This window comes from Sphaeramia orbicularis, chromosome 9 (assembly GCF_902148855.1).
Source record: "Sphaeramia orbicularis chromosome 9, fSphaOr1.1, whole genome shotgun sequence".
Classification (NCBI taxonomy): Eukaryota; Metazoa; Chordata; class Actinopteri; order Kurtiformes; family Apogonidae; genus Sphaeramia; species Sphaeramia orbicularis.
In genome coordinates this window covers 18404379-18418468 of record NC_043965.1, presented here as the reverse complement: position 1 = coordinate 18418468, position 14090 = coordinate 18404379, and the positions used below count along the sequence as shown (strand labels likewise).

General features: G+C 39.5%; 3 protein-coding genes across 3 annotated transcripts; all 3 read right to left on the bottom strand.

Annotated features, from left to right (window-relative positions):
* Positions 1–87: 87 nt before the first annotated feature.
* Positions 88–3037, bottom strand: kgd4 (alpha-ketoglutarate dehydrogenase subunit 4). Its single transcript, XM_030143093.1, has 6 exons — positions 3007–3037; positions 2681–2814; positions 2343–2434; positions 1108–1171; positions 709–914; positions 88–625 (listed from the first exon to the last, which is right to left on the bottom strand). Exons 3-6 carry the CDS (start codon positions 2394–2396, stop codon positions 608–610), a joined length of 342 nt encoding a protein of 113 aa, XP_029998953.1. The 5' UTR covers positions 2397–2434; positions 2681–2814; positions 3007–3037; the 3' UTR covers positions 88–607.
* A 1230-nt stretch (positions 3038–4267) lies between these two features.
* On the bottom strand, positions 4268–10628 carry LOC115425478 (betaine--homocysteine S-methyltransferase 1-like). Its single transcript, XM_030143090.1, has 8 exons — positions 10508–10628; positions 8941–9073; positions 8708–8820; positions 7518–7709; positions 7287–7434; positions 5777–5959; positions 5341–5569; positions 4268–4732 (listed from the first exon to the last, which is right to left on the bottom strand). Exons 1-8 carry the CDS (start codon positions 10523–10525, stop codon positions 4555–4557), a joined length of 1194 nt encoding a protein of 397 aa, XP_029998950.1. The 5' UTR covers positions 10526–10628; the 3' UTR covers positions 4268–4554.
* Positions 10629–10922: 294 nt separating this feature from the next.
* LOC115425480 (betaine--homocysteine S-methyltransferase 1-like) lies at positions 10923–14090 on the bottom strand. The gene is made up of 8 exons (XM_030143091.1): positions 14073–14090; positions 13541–13673; positions 13116–13228; positions 12720–12911; positions 12472–12619; positions 12192–12374; positions 11869–12097; positions 10923–11249 (listed from the first exon to the last, which is right to left on the bottom strand). The coding sequence occupies exons 1-8, from the start codon at positions 14088–14090 to the stop codon at positions 11060–11062; spliced, it is 1206 nt and encodes a 401-aa protein (XP_029998951.1). The 3' UTR covers positions 10923–11059.

The window sequence follows — 14090 nt, the reverse complement described above, 5'->3', positions numbered from 1 at the left end:
TTTTTTAAAGACAATGATCTCTTGATGTAACTGCAAACCAGTTTTAGTGTCTTTGTGTTTTCATCAAGCACGATAAGAAGACCACAGTAAAATGCAATATTCCTTTAATCATTAAAATCCAGCCGTTCACTTGAATGGCATTTCATCCACTTCATTCAGTTTCCACCTTTACCCATGTATGTAGCTCAGTTCATAGAGACAGATGAGTCGGTTTATTGCAGTCAAAGACTTATCTAAGCTTAATGCTTGGATTTCCATTCGTAACTTCAAGTCAAACATTAAAATATGTCACAAAATTAAATATTGAATATAATGTTTAAACCAGGGGTGAACAACAACAAGAAGTTGCAGTATGATACATTAAAAGGATAAAATGAGGAGATGTGGTTCTGGTCTTTTGTGGCTGCTATGAAGATGCCTTATAGTATGAACGTAAAATACAATCAAGAATAACATCTACAAAAATAAACATATGTACATTTCAACAGGATTCATGAAATACTTTATTCTACATCATGTCTCATGTGGCATTAGGTTCTTGTGCGGAGGAGTTAAAGACACAGATTGATCCATGGATAAAGACTTTGGCTGCAGTGATCGGGTTGAGTCATTCTGGTCCACCTCGCTGGGGAAAAGAAAAGAAATAAAACAGTTAAAAACACATAAGACTGGAAATTATCGGCATGGCTGCCTCGTAGTATTTCTCACCTGAATGTATTCCATTTCATCGGCTGCTAACGGTCTCCTGCGGTACCTTGCAGGAAGTAGCTGAATAGAGGCCAGGGTGTCTGGTGTGCCAGGGATCAGGGTCAAAGGTACATGTGGTCGTGATAACTGAGGCAATGCAGCAGCTGAAGGGGACCCGGAAGTGTGTTGTTGAAGGTTAACTGCTAGTGTCTTTAATGCCTCTTGGACTGGAAAAGGAACATGAGGGACAAAAAAACATAAGTCAAGCAGAACCAAACAGGACAAGGAAAAGAAACAAGATTTCCAAATAAAACAAAAAAGACAAAAGAAAAGAAAAAAAAATGGAGGAACACATGTTCTCTGGGACAAAGCATGGCGCAACTAACAGATCAAGGTTCAAAATCCAGTTGTGTAACTCACCATTGGGCTTTGGGAGGCTTTGTCTGTTGGGGAATTTGATCAGAGGAGCATGAGGCCTCACAGCCTGAAAAGAAACAGAGAGAACTGTGATTTTTACCAATTTTATTTCATTTCAGGTGTCAGTTCACTCGAATCACTAATAAAATATTTACACAGTTTTAGATGTGTTTGTAAAAGTCATGGCCACAGACACAAAATGTTCTCTTCTCTGAACAACTGTTAGCTTTGTTGGTGTTTTGATCCATCACAATTAACCATCCTCAGATGATCACCTAAAGCCTTTTCCTCTTCAAAATTTGTGTATTTTTTAGGCTGTGGACACCAGTCATATGCCTCAATGGGGGGGGAAATTTAAACTGAGAATAGCTGCTTTACTTAACATCAAAAATATCTATGAAATCTTTCAGCGTAAAGGTGGAAAAAACTTGAGACTGTGGCAGAAAATACACAAAATGTAGCTTAAACAACACCAATTTCAACTATAATGCAGAGACAGTAAGTTGTTGAACTACTAGAAGGTGATTTTACCTAATAAATTAATCATTTCAGTCTGTTGCATGAACATTCCTAGTTCTGTCCTCTTAACTGTCAATATTTTGTACTTTTGACATTTTCCAGAGGATTACATCAACATATTTGGTTTGGGTTAAATGCTGGATCCATCCTCATGAGTCTAGTATACATCCTGGATCCTGGACTATTAAATAAACAAACAAACCTGCCATATTTCTAAATAAAAACGGATTTGATGCGGCTGTAATCTGCACATCTATTTACTTTTGTTTTCTGAGGTAAAACGCACAGCTTTAAGGACTTCAGGTAAAGTGTCGCTGACTTTTAGTCGCAAACTGGGACCAAAAAGAGTGACTAAAACAGCTGCCAGCAGCTCTCATGTGGTTAATTTTAACTCATAAACAAACCTGACTCCAACCATCGACTGTGACATGCCAAGCCAATAGCCCTGACAAAATACTAGATATGCCAAATAAGTCTGACATTTTAAAAAAGTTTCTTTGTTGCTGTCTAAACGGAACTAAACGCATAACACGACCGAGCGATTTGAGGTTTAACAAGGACATCAACAAGGGTACGACTGGATTTGTCACTTTAAAATGCCTAAATAAAACGGTCTTTAACAGCTAAGACTACAGAAATATGATGTTGCACTCTGCGGGGGTCATTTCAGCAAAACACAAGACAGTTTGGAATGAATAAATGTAGAGAAACAGCGTTACCTGAATAACTCGGGCGGCGGGAGCTGCCATTTTGGAGCTGACTTTGCTCCCCATGACGACCTCACCGCTTTACTTCCGGGTTGAGGCGGTACCTGTAGGAGCAGAGACACGTCACAAGATGGCGCTGTTGGATTCTATAGGATAAAGTGGTCCATGGGATGCGGATGAAAATGCAGCAGGGGGGGCAAACATACTCCTGCTTATACCATAGATCATCACCATCACTACGAGACGTTTTTAGCGCAATTTGTTTAGGGTTTTCTTCTTTAAAACACATGTAATTTAGAGGAAATCAAGCAATAAAGCCCATATCTAGTCATTTATCAGCTATATTTTACCTCTAGCTGCGTCTTTTCTTCTTAGCGATTATAACAAGTATCCGGTCGGTTACCGTCTTGTCCCAAACACGATGCCAGTGTGCTGTAGGTCAAAGGCTCAGGCCATGCTATCAGTCCGTGTTCTAGTTAGCCTCCTGTCAAAAAGGACATACAAAAATAGAGCAATAAAACACCTTAATCCATTAAGACAACACCCGTCGATCACCGTTGCGACTCCAGCGGCTTTTATTTCCACATATACAAATACTTTGAGTGAAGTAGTGTCGGTATATTGTCTATAAATGTCAATAACACAGCACTGTGCTAAGCAAAGACAAATAGCGTACCATTCCTCCAGCCTATCTTTAATTTTACTCCGCCTTAGAAAAAAGATAACCGGGTCATGTGGTCAGCAGTCGTCCAATGAGAGGACAGACATGAACCAGAGATGTTTTGCGGGGTAAGATAATGACTTATACGAAATAAAGATCTATCTGAAAGTCTTTCTTTTCTTTTCTTTTCTTTTCTTTTCTTTTCTTTTCTTTTCTTTTCTTTTCTTTTTTCTTTTCTTTTTCTTTTCTTTTCTTTTTTCTTTTCTTTTCTTTTGGATGTTGTAGCATCCTTGTAATGTTACTGTCCTTACTGGGTCTCCCTTGAAAATATGTTACCAACCTCAGTGTGCCGCATTAAAAAGATAAATAAAAATAATAAAAAATTAAATTAAGATTTCTGGGGAAAAAGTTGATTCAGTTTATAAATGGTGTAGGTTCTCTGGATATTGAACACTGCATCTGCCGGATTTATATTGTACATACTCATTGTTGGAGAATTTTTTCTAATCTCTATTTTATTTTATTTTATTTTATTTTATTTTATTTTATTTTATTTTATTTTATTTTAATTTGTTTTATTTGAGAGAAATACTTAAAAAAAAAAAAAGGGTCAAAACAAAGACAAAACAAAAACACCTTAAATTGAATGTGGGGAAAAAGGGCTACAGACACATACACGCACGCACACACGCACGCACGCACACACATACACTTTATATATATATATATATATATATATATATATAGGCCTATGTTTTATTATTTTCACTTTTTAACAATGAACAAAAGAAATGATTTGCCTTTTTTTTTTCAGTGTAATGCAGCTATACATTTTAAAACACAAAAAAGATTCTTATGAAAATATTTCATAATAATATTTGATATTTTAGAACATTTTAAGGGTGTCCAAAACTTTTTTCTGCTACAGCTTTTTTATTCTTTAATATTATTTCTTTATGTTGAGAAGACTTGAAATAAGAAGATGTCTCTAAAAAGTTGGTGTTTGATCAAAGTTGATATTAAATGTTCCTTGTGTGTGTAGATTTGATAAGCCTACCAATCATGCTTCAGCCACTTTCAGATCCTCTCTGTTGTATAATGGTTTCTTTTGCTCAGTATGAAAAGGCCAAAAGTATAATATGATAATCACCACTGATATGCAGTCCACTTTTAGACCTTACTTTTTAATTTTCCCCTTCATTGAGTTGAAGTTAAGCAGGATTTCAACATGTTGTTTCATATAAATTAAAATATCAGAAGCTTGAGTCACCAAGAGTCAAATAACCAATTATTTTATTAAACAAACTGGTCCAGAGTCATGGAAAACAAAAAAGGTCCCAATCTTATTGTTGGCTGGCTCTTTACATGAGATTCCACTGTGTCTTCAGTTTAAAACTCAACAGATGTACACAACAGTGCAAGTCTCAAGTGAAGATCCAGCCCCTGCACGACATCAGAGGTCAGCACGGTGACCGATGCACACACTGTGTTTATTCACGAATACACTATTGTGCAACATCGGTAGCTTCACATCACACTTATTTGACTGAACTCTGCTGCCGCTCAGTGGCTCTTTGACCTGTCGAACAGCTGTTTGAGTTGGTCCTGAGTGGTGGCCTCTGTCTGCTGCATGAGATCAGCGTGGCCCTTGGTAACACCCCAGCCGTCTGGGACTGACATGGAGGCACACTGTGGACGACCAGAGGCTGGCCTCAGGTTCTCCCAGTAGTCACGACGGGCTCTGAAAGGCAAGGATAAAAAATGAATACTCCCAAACGTACACATATCTTTTAGCCAAGTATAGAGTCAAGTACTGCACTAAAATGGAAAAAGTCAAAAAAGTCCAGGCTCTGAAATTCTCCTGCGCTAAAAATCCAACACCCCTGATTGTAGTATAAAGTATGGATAACTGTGTTAAAATGTAGGGAGTAAAAGTAAAAAGTGAATTAAGTACTTAAGTAGTAACTGTAAACTGTACTGTTGCTCCATACTATGAAATTTTGAACATATTAAGCAGTTATTTTATTATTGTTTATTTTGTTTGCACATTTTATGGTACTTTTTATTGTACCCTATTCACCTTTTATATATTTTATATTTTATTTTATGCCTTTATCTTCTATGCTACAAAACCAAGACCAGGGTAATTCTATTTCATTCTATCGTGTACTATTGATCGAATGACAATAAAGCTGAGTCTGAGTCTGAAAAAAAAAGTGCACTTTGATACTTCCCAGTAATAGAGAGTAATTCATGATGTTCAAGAGCCACGACTGCCCATCTGATTTATTGCCAGTGCATACTGATGAATTTAACACCAGTCAGGAGAGACTGAAGTATCCTACTAACCTGGCTCTGACCCAGGGCTTGGTGTGCATCTCCAGACCAGCGCCCCAGTTGCCGTGTTTCTCTGACGCAGCAGGGAGGAAACCCCTCTCGGGTGCCAGCTCCTCAGCTACAGCCCTGATGTGATAAGGCTCAAACCCACAGCAGCCACCAATGAAGCGGATGCCAACATTGTAAGCCTCTCTGGCATACTTGTGCATGTCCCAGCGGGTCAGGATCCTGGGCTCAAGACCTGACAGCAGATTCAGATTGATACACATTTAAGTTGCTGCACTCATTTTGAGCAGCTGAACTTACTGCAGTGTAATGCAATACAACAGCAGATGATGTATGTGCATGCATTCCAGAAAAGCACAAATTTTTGAGGTCTAATTTTGTATAGGATTGTTATTAAATGCATGGTGGGCTTTAAATGCCACTCAGAGGGCGATGTTATTACCGAAGGGGAATTCTGGGAGATCGATGAATCCCTGGCAGCTGCAGTCGGGGGTGTGGTAAGCCAGTGGCTGCACCATGTAGTGAGCCTTCAGTCCGGCTTTCTCGACTCCCTCCTTCATCATCTTGACAGCCTCCACACAGGTCATGGGGTCAAAGTGGCAGTTGACTCCCACAATCTGGGCACCTGGAGAAGAACAGGCACCAGTCTGAGCCGACTCTTACACTATAATAATAATATTCTGTGACTGAAAGGTTAGCATATGTTTGGATTTTATTTCAGCACAAGAAATATTCCCACATTTATACTTTGGAAACGCTCAGCAATCACATTGTGGAGTTAATATAAAAAGGTTTATGTTACATGTCAGATTAATTGTAACTTAATGCAATGTAATTTAACTGGTAGATATATCATAGAAGTTTGCTGTTGGTTCCACTATATTCATATTTTCCTGATGATTTAGAGTAGTTAAATCACTTTTTTGACATATTTTGTGTGGTTCTGTCTAACTATTGAAATGACAAACTACAAATTCTGAATGATGAAAGGAAAGGAATTATTTTTTCACTTTTTATTAACTATAGATATTCCACTGTTAGAAAATTCCTGATGCATTTTTTTTCTTCATCATAACAGTCTGGTAGTTGACATCACACGCTTGACTTTTGTAGTGCATGTGTAAAAGAGCTCAGTGTGTTCTCACAGTGGTATTGTTATGGAACCTGAGAGGAATCATCCTAATCCTTATACTTGAAACACTTGACTTCCTTTTTTATGTTGGTATTATGCACTGTCTGGCCAAAAAAAGTTCCACTCTAATATTTTGTTGGACTGCCTTAGCTTTGATTATTTTATGCATTCATATTAGTGTCGATTTGATAAGCTTAAGCAGTGTCACATTTAATTCCATCATTTTTTGATACATAACGTTGATGATCCTAGATTTGATCATCTGAACCAATCCCAGATTATAATACTGCCCCCACAGGCTTGTGCTGTAGGCACTAGGCATGATGGATAGTAATTTTATCTGCCTCTCCTCTCATCCTGATGTGTCGATCACTACAATAAGGTCAATCTGGGCTCATCAGCCGACATGACCTTTTCCACTGAAACACAGTCCAATCTTAATGCTCTCTATCAAACTGATTTTTCTAAGAAATGAGAAGCTACTACATCAGTTAGGATTAAAAAACTTGTTGCAGCTGAAACAGTAATCACTGTATACAATGGAAAGGTCTGAATTATTTTGTTTGGTTAAATCACATCCACACTGTCAATTATTCAGTGATTAAGTAGCTTGCACTAATATTTCTAATTATGTTTTTTTTCTTTTTAGGGTTGTATTAGTTCCAGTAAAACAGTAAAAGCTAAGTTTTCACAGCATTTTCTGCAATAGTCTAAATTTTTAAATTGTAAAACCTAATTTATATCTAGGTTGATCATTAAGAAAAATGTAAGCCTATTACTTTAAACACATGGCGTGTGTATTGATGAACTCTATACCCACCAGCCTTCACCAGTCTGACAGCACACTCTCCAGGTGAGACACCGTGCATGTCTCCCTCTGGTCCGACGCACAGACAAGCAGCCACAGGCTTCCCAGTCTGTTTCAGCACCTCCACAGCCCACACGGCCTCCTCAACATGCTCAAAGTACTGCAGGACAGAGACATTAGCACTAAGAGAAAAAAATAACAAAGCATGACACAGCCTCATATGATGACATGACAGATCTCTACCTCAGCAATCAGGAAGTCCACGTTCTTCTTCACGAATACATCCAGCTGTTTCTTGAAGATGGCCTTAACATCGGTCTCACTCTTACAGCTCAGGTAGGATGGAGTCTGAGACACTCCTCCTGCAACCAGGGCATCGCCCTCATTGGCTACCTCACGGGCCAAATCGCAGGCGGCCTCATTGATCTGGGCTCCCTGCAGAGATGACAAATAACAGTGAAATCAGATCATCAGGTGCCCATGGTCAAGGTCAGGGTCAAATTTAATTGTTTAGCACATTTACAACAATCAACGGTTCACAAAGTGCTTTACAACCATATTAAAAGTGCCAATGCAGAAGTTAGGAACAACACAAAAACAATAGAAGCAATCCAACAGGTAAATAAAAACAGATAAAATGTCCTGCTCAGCTTGTGTTAAAAGCAGTCAAATGAGTTTTTAAGGAAGATTTAAAAAAATTATAATAGACTGGGCTTTTCTAATGTGCAAAGGGAGACTGTTTCAGAGTTTGGGGCTGCAACAGAAAAAGCCCAGTCTCTGGTTTTTAACCTCTAAGGTCAGCTGGTCAGTGGAGCTCATTGTTCTGGGAGGAACATGTACTGACACAAGCTCAGAAAGATAAGAAGGAGCCAGCCTATTAAGACATTTAAAAACCAATAATAAAATCTTAAAATGAATCCTGTAGCTGACAGGAAGCAAGTGCAAGGAGTCCAGAACATATGCTATTATATGCTCATATCTCCTTGTGCCTGTGAGCAGTCATGCTGCAGAGTTTTGGACTAACTGCAGACAGTGGATGGAGGCCTGGTCCGACCCACAGTACAAAGAGTTGCAGTGGTCCACATGATAAAAGCATGAGTGACTTAACCTTGCTGAGGAGATGTAACTGATAAAAACAAGATTTAACTACTAAACTAATTTGTTGGCCCAGTTTAAAAGAGCTGTCTAAACCACACCAAGATTTTTGACTGACGGATGGCAGTAGTTGTTTAAGCGGTCCATGGCAGCACTAAAATCAGGGTTTCCAAAAACAACAATCTCAGTTTTGGATTCATTACGTTTAAAAAAATTTTTGATTCCAATCATTCTTTCACATCTTGAAGACAGTTCAGCAGGACTTGGATGCTGTCAGAGCATGATACAAGAAAAAAGGTTAAAAAAAAAAAAGGAGAAAAAAGTCCAGCTTAACTTACAGTGAAGGAGAGTTTGTTGCCTCTGTTCTCCAGTTTGTCATCACTGGCGTAGAAGGTGAAGGTCTGCATGACATTAGCTCCAGCTCTGAGGAACTCCCTGTGCAGCTGACGCACTATGAATCATAGAGCAAACAGATTGCATCTTCACATATGAAATTCTGTGGAAATTCTAGAACAAAGAAAAGTCTGCATATGGAAATGGAGAAGCTGTTCTAATCTGCTGCTATTCTCACCGGCCTCGGGGTGCTCTGCAGCAGCCTCAGGGGTCCAGGGACCAGCCTTCACGTAGCCTCTCTTTTCCAAGGCAAACACGAAGCCTCCATCACCGATTACCACCTCCCCAGCGTCAAGACGCTCCAAGACTCCCTGTGATAAGAGACACATATAGAGATTGAAGTATGCAGAACAATAGTGAAATCGTAAGGGTAGAATTGGACACAGGTTATGAATATATTTGATGAGTCAACCTAAGGCTGTGAATATACAAAGAAGATAAATAACTATTTAATACAAATGTCATGATAATGCACAAACTCCTCTTTAGATTTATCTTTTTGTCATGCATTTGTGTCTCACTTCATCACCCACTCTTGACCATATGGTTATCTCTGTAATGTGCTTTAGTTCAGTACACTGCCAGGAAAAGCAGAAATATCTCTCCAGATTACTCATCTGTTAATTCATTCATAGTATTTGAATCAGGAAAACATCTTCTATCAAGATTCCCCTGAGTTTGCTCCACCTGGTTCTCAAACTATTTCATCTGATTTTCCCTTAAAAATAGCCAGATAAGAGTAAGTGTTGTTTGTGATGATCATCTAAATTCTGCTTGCATGGACTATAAACTAAATGATTATAACAGAATTGATTATGTAAAAGTGTCTATTGTTACTATTCTTCATACAAACAGAAAATTATCAATACCCTCATGTTAAACTTGTATTTTATTATTTATGTGAGTTTAGGCTATGATCTGTTAAATTCTAAACCCTGATATGAAACATATATACATTATGTTTAGATAGGTCACTCTGCTCATTCACTACTTTTCACGTGCTCCCAAGACAAACATGTGGTGTTAAAAAGGTTTCAAGGGACGTGTGTCGGCGGTCTGCTGGTTATTGTACATTTACTAAAGGTTTAAAAATGCATGTGGATATAAATTAGCATGTTTTTTTTTATTATTATTAAACTACTCCCTATAAACTGCAGGTTTCTGGTTGGAAATAATTGCACTAAAAGTCTTTGCAAAATCTCTGACAAAAGAACACTTGACACGTCAGTGCCCTTTAAATAAAAAAAAAATTCTGTTAAGTTTTACATCAGTTCTATATTTTTAATTGTGTTTTCTTTCCTATGAGGTAGATTTATGAGACTTTACATAAAACAGCACGGTAGCTTAGATGTCTGAAGGGTCTGGGAAATATGACCTTACATGCCAGCTGTGCAGGAGACGCATTAGAGTGCCTACTTTTTAGACTTCTGCCCAGAATAAACACAGAAAAACAACCATAAATCATAATTATAACTATGTAGTGAGTCCCTCAGCCTAAGCAAATATTCACACATATTGCATGAGGTTAAGGGCAAGAATCTCAGATGTAAAGATCAGAAAAATGAAAAATTCCATTCTTGTAATTGAGGTTAATTAATCTTTTAAATACTTACAAATGCTATTTAATGAATATTGCTGACTCTCAAGAGTATTTGAGAATAAGATATCACAACTAACACAGTTTTCTCAGACATCTACAGGAGTGTCCCGCTTGCATATCCTTCTGTGCAAAAGTTGAGCCATACCTTCTTCACTGGTGCCATAATCCTGCAGCTGTGTGGACCCCTGACTGCTCAGACTTTGAGAGGTTGAAGCGACATTAGACCGTGACAGAGGGCCACTATAAATCTCTCTGAAGGAGGGGAGGGGTCAAAGTAAGAGCCACTCTGATTGGCAAGAGCCCAGTTACACAACTGTGGTGTTTACTCCTTCCCCTCCCCTCTTTAACTGAATGAGAGTATTGTGAGCATTACTAGTTTAGTCCGGATTAATTGGGGGGTGTCTTTTTAGGGTGTCGATCTGTTTTCTTGGTCGTTTGTGGGATTTTATTTGGGAGTAGACAGACCAATAAACAAGCACTTCATCCTTTCGAAAAACAGCAGAATAAAACTCACTGAAAACACATAGTCATAATTTTTTGTTTATTGGTTAGGATTTACATGGGAATACTCCACTACTGTTCACTGTTACAAGTGCTTTTAATCTCACAACTGAACTAGGAGAGAGCTGAGTCCATTCTCCGTCTCCCTTTTCTCAACTGAAGGGAGAGGTGCGCTGGTTTTCAGTTTCAGTCTCGCTCATGCTGTGGACTTGCCCTTCTTCTGCATCTGCAACACGTGCTGCATTTCCTGAGTGGTGGTGGCCTCTTTGTGCTGCAGCAGGTCAGTGTGGCCCTTGGTCACACCCCAGCCTTCAGGTGTGGACAGAGACGCACAGTGGGGACGACCTGAGGCAGGCTTAAGGTGCTCCCAGTACTCACGACGAGACCTGAGAAGAAGAGGGACAGGAAAATATTCAATTAATTCCACTAGTTCTAAACCTTGTAACTGTGTATCTGAAGTTAGCAGGAGCAGAAGAAATATTCAGATCCTTATACAAGTATTACACTCTGAAAGCACTCCACAGCAACACATGATGGTTTTGGTTTCATATTGCTGCTGTTTTCGTATGTTTGTCACATTTTACAGCTGTAGATGTTTAAGGTTGAGCTCATTTGATCTACTTTATGCACTACATCATATTCTTTAGTATGACCTTCTGTGATAACCACCTATCTGTCAAAAGTCAACTCTTCATGAGCTCAGCTTTTTGGTAATTCATTTTCCAGCTAGTCCAGGAAGGCTTTTAAGGAGTGTATTTAGATTTAGAGGAAAGACAACTTTGTCAGTCCACGGAGGGATATAAACGTTCAAGAAATTATAATATTTGGAGAGGCATGATTTTCACTGAATAAGATGGGGATTGAAATTTATAGACTGGAAAGTAACCAAAGTTAGATAACAGTATGTAATAAAATGTATAATGTTTGTAGACACTTAGATGGAAATAGTAAAATGTAAAATACGACTGATATGAGCTGATGATATTAGCATAGAGTATACTTTACCTGGCTCTGACCCAGGGCTTGGTGTGCATCTCCAGAGCAGTGCCCCACATGCCATGTTTGTCAGAACCAGGGGGCATTTTCCCTTTCTCAGTTGCCAACTCCTCAGCCACAGCCCTGATGTGATAAGGCTCAAACCCACAGCAGCCACCAATGAAGCGGATACCAACTTTGTAAGCCTCTCTGGCATACTTGTGCATATCCCAGCGGGTCAGGATCCTGGGTTCCAAGGCTAAAAACAGAACAAAACAAAGGCAAATGTTAGAAAAAAAGAGAAAAAAAGCATAAAAGTCAATATATCATTATTTAACAAATATTCCAATTACCAAAAGGGAATTCTGGGAGGTCGATAAATCCCTGGCAGTTGCAGTCGGGGGTGTGGAAGGCCAGCGGCTGCACCATATAGTGAGCCTTCAGTCCGGCCTTTTCGACTCCGGCCTTCATCATCTTGACAGCCTCCACACAGGTCATGGGGTCAAAGTGGCAGTTGACTCCCACAACCTGGGCACCTGGAGAAGAAAAAAAAATACAATTGCTATATCTGATAATACAACAACACTAAAACAAATGACAATGGAGATCAATTTGGGCAAAAGAAGTTCATACCAGCCTTCACCAGTCTGACAGCACACTCCCCAGGTGAGACACCGTGCATGTCTCCCTCTGGTCCGATTGCCAGAGAAGCAGCCACAGGCTTCCCACTGGTCTTCAGCACCTGAACAGCCCACTCTGCCTCCTCAACATGCTCAAAGTACTGCAAAGACACAAACAGCAGAGTCAAACCCAAGCCTCCATGTGTTGATCTTGTCAAATTCCAGATTATCGCTGAGATTTTTATTAAAATTTCATTCTACCTCTGCGATCAGGAAATCCACGTTTTTCTTCATGAACACATCCAGCTGTTTCTTGAAGATGGCCTTCACATCGGTCTCACTCTTACAGCTCAGGTAGGATGGCGTCTGAGACACTCCACCTGCAACCAGGGCATCACCCTCACTGGCTACCTCACGGGCCAAATCGCAGGCGGCCTCATTGATCTGGGCTCCCTGCAGAGATGACAAATAACAGTGAAATCAGATCATCAGGAGATGGCATCTCCTTCATTGGCTACTTTCCTCGCCAGGTCACAGGCTGTGTCCCCTCATGGAAATAATAATGACACTACATATATATAAACCCACAATTAAGCATATCAAGCACTGTCGAATCTGTAAGATGCTGGCTGTGAAGTGCTGCAGATGGGTACTCACAGTGATTTTCAGGGTTTGGCCTCTGTTTTCCAGTTTATCATCACTGGCGTAAAACGTGAATGCCTGCATGACATTCGATCCTGCTCTCAGAAATTCTCTGTGCAGCTGCCTCACTGATAGAAACAGAGGTTTGACACATGTCAAACACATGTCACTGTGTTGATAGTGCTTTCTTATATTAAACAGTACATGGACATACATGTTAACTGTTATTTGTCACCTCATACGCTCATATGTAATGTGTGTATTTGGACACTTATGCAACATTTGGAGTGTGTTAAATCTGTACAGTGAGCTGAAATATACTATTCATTGGTAACAGACGCCTCCAAATGGGGTTAGGGCTCACTCTTGCAATGCATTTAGATGTTTATAGAACTAGCGGCTTAGATACACTGATGTTTTTGTGTGTCTGTCAGCCCTACCGGCCTCAGGGTGTGTGACAGTAGCCTCAGGAGTCCACGGTCCGGCCTTAACATATCCCCTCTTCTCCAGGGCAAACACAAAGCCTCCATCGCCGATCACCACCTCCCCAGCGTTCAGACGCTCGATGATACCCTGAGAGAGGCCCGGAATACATTAAATGGAGGTGAATTATAAAGAAGGAAGGATTAAATTGCCAAGTAATGTATATGAAACATCAAAATGCATCAAGACCTACTTATGTACTGTTTCTAAAGACAATGTGGAGGGAGACATTTTATATAGTTTGTATATAAAAATACTAAAGATTGAAAATTTAGGAGTTTATGTGAATGTTTATGGGAAAGAGGCTGTAGCTGGGGTACAAAGGTGCAAATATAAATCATTTTTATTCTTTCCAGCAGTGACAGCTTTAGTCAGGCTAGATTACAAACTACACTCACAAAACCTGCAGTGAAAACTTTTTTTTACAGGTCAGTAAAACAGTTGCAGCAGGACATAAATGACAGTACAGAATATGCCAAGAGGCTTTACCTTCTTTACAGGCGGCAT

What these genes read in the sequence shown, in the direction of transcription:
- kgd4 (XM_030143093.1), bottom strand. Translation starts at nt 2,396, where the DNA reads ATGGGGAGCAAAGTCAGCTCCAAAATGGCAGCTCCCGCCGCCCGAGTT. An exon ending in CCGCCGCCCGAGTTATTCAG is followed by an intron (nt 1,172 to 2,342) that starts GTAACGCTGTTT and finishes GTTTCTTTTCAG; the next exon opens with GCTGTGAGGCCTCATGCTCC. An exon ending in AAGCCTCCCAAAGCCCAATG is followed by an intron (nt 915 to 1,107) that starts GTGAGTTACACA and finishes TTCCTTTTCCAG; the next exon opens with TCCAAGAGGCATTAAAGACA.
- LOC115425478 (XM_030143090.1), bottom strand. An exon ending in GCAACAAACTCTCCTTCACT is followed by an intron (nt 7,710 to 8,707) that starts GTAAGTTAAGCT and finishes TCATCTCTGCAG; the next exon opens with GGAGCCCAGATCAATGAGGC. An exon ending in TCTCCCAGAATTCCCCTTCG is followed by an intron (nt 5,570 to 5,776) that starts GTAATAACATCG and finishes ATCTGCTGTCAG; the next exon opens with GTCTTGAGCCCAGGATCCTG.
- LOC115425480 (XM_030143091.1), bottom strand. An exon ending in TGGATTTCCTGATCGCAGAG is followed by an intron (nt 12,620 to 12,719) that starts GTAGAATGAAAT and finishes GTGTCTTTGCAG; the next exon opens with TACTTTGAGCATGTTGAGGA. An exon ending in CCTCCCAGAATTCCCTTTTG is followed by an intron (nt 12,098 to 12,191) that starts GTAATTGGAATA and finishes TTCTGTTTTTAG; the next exon opens with CCTTGGAACCCAGGATCCTG.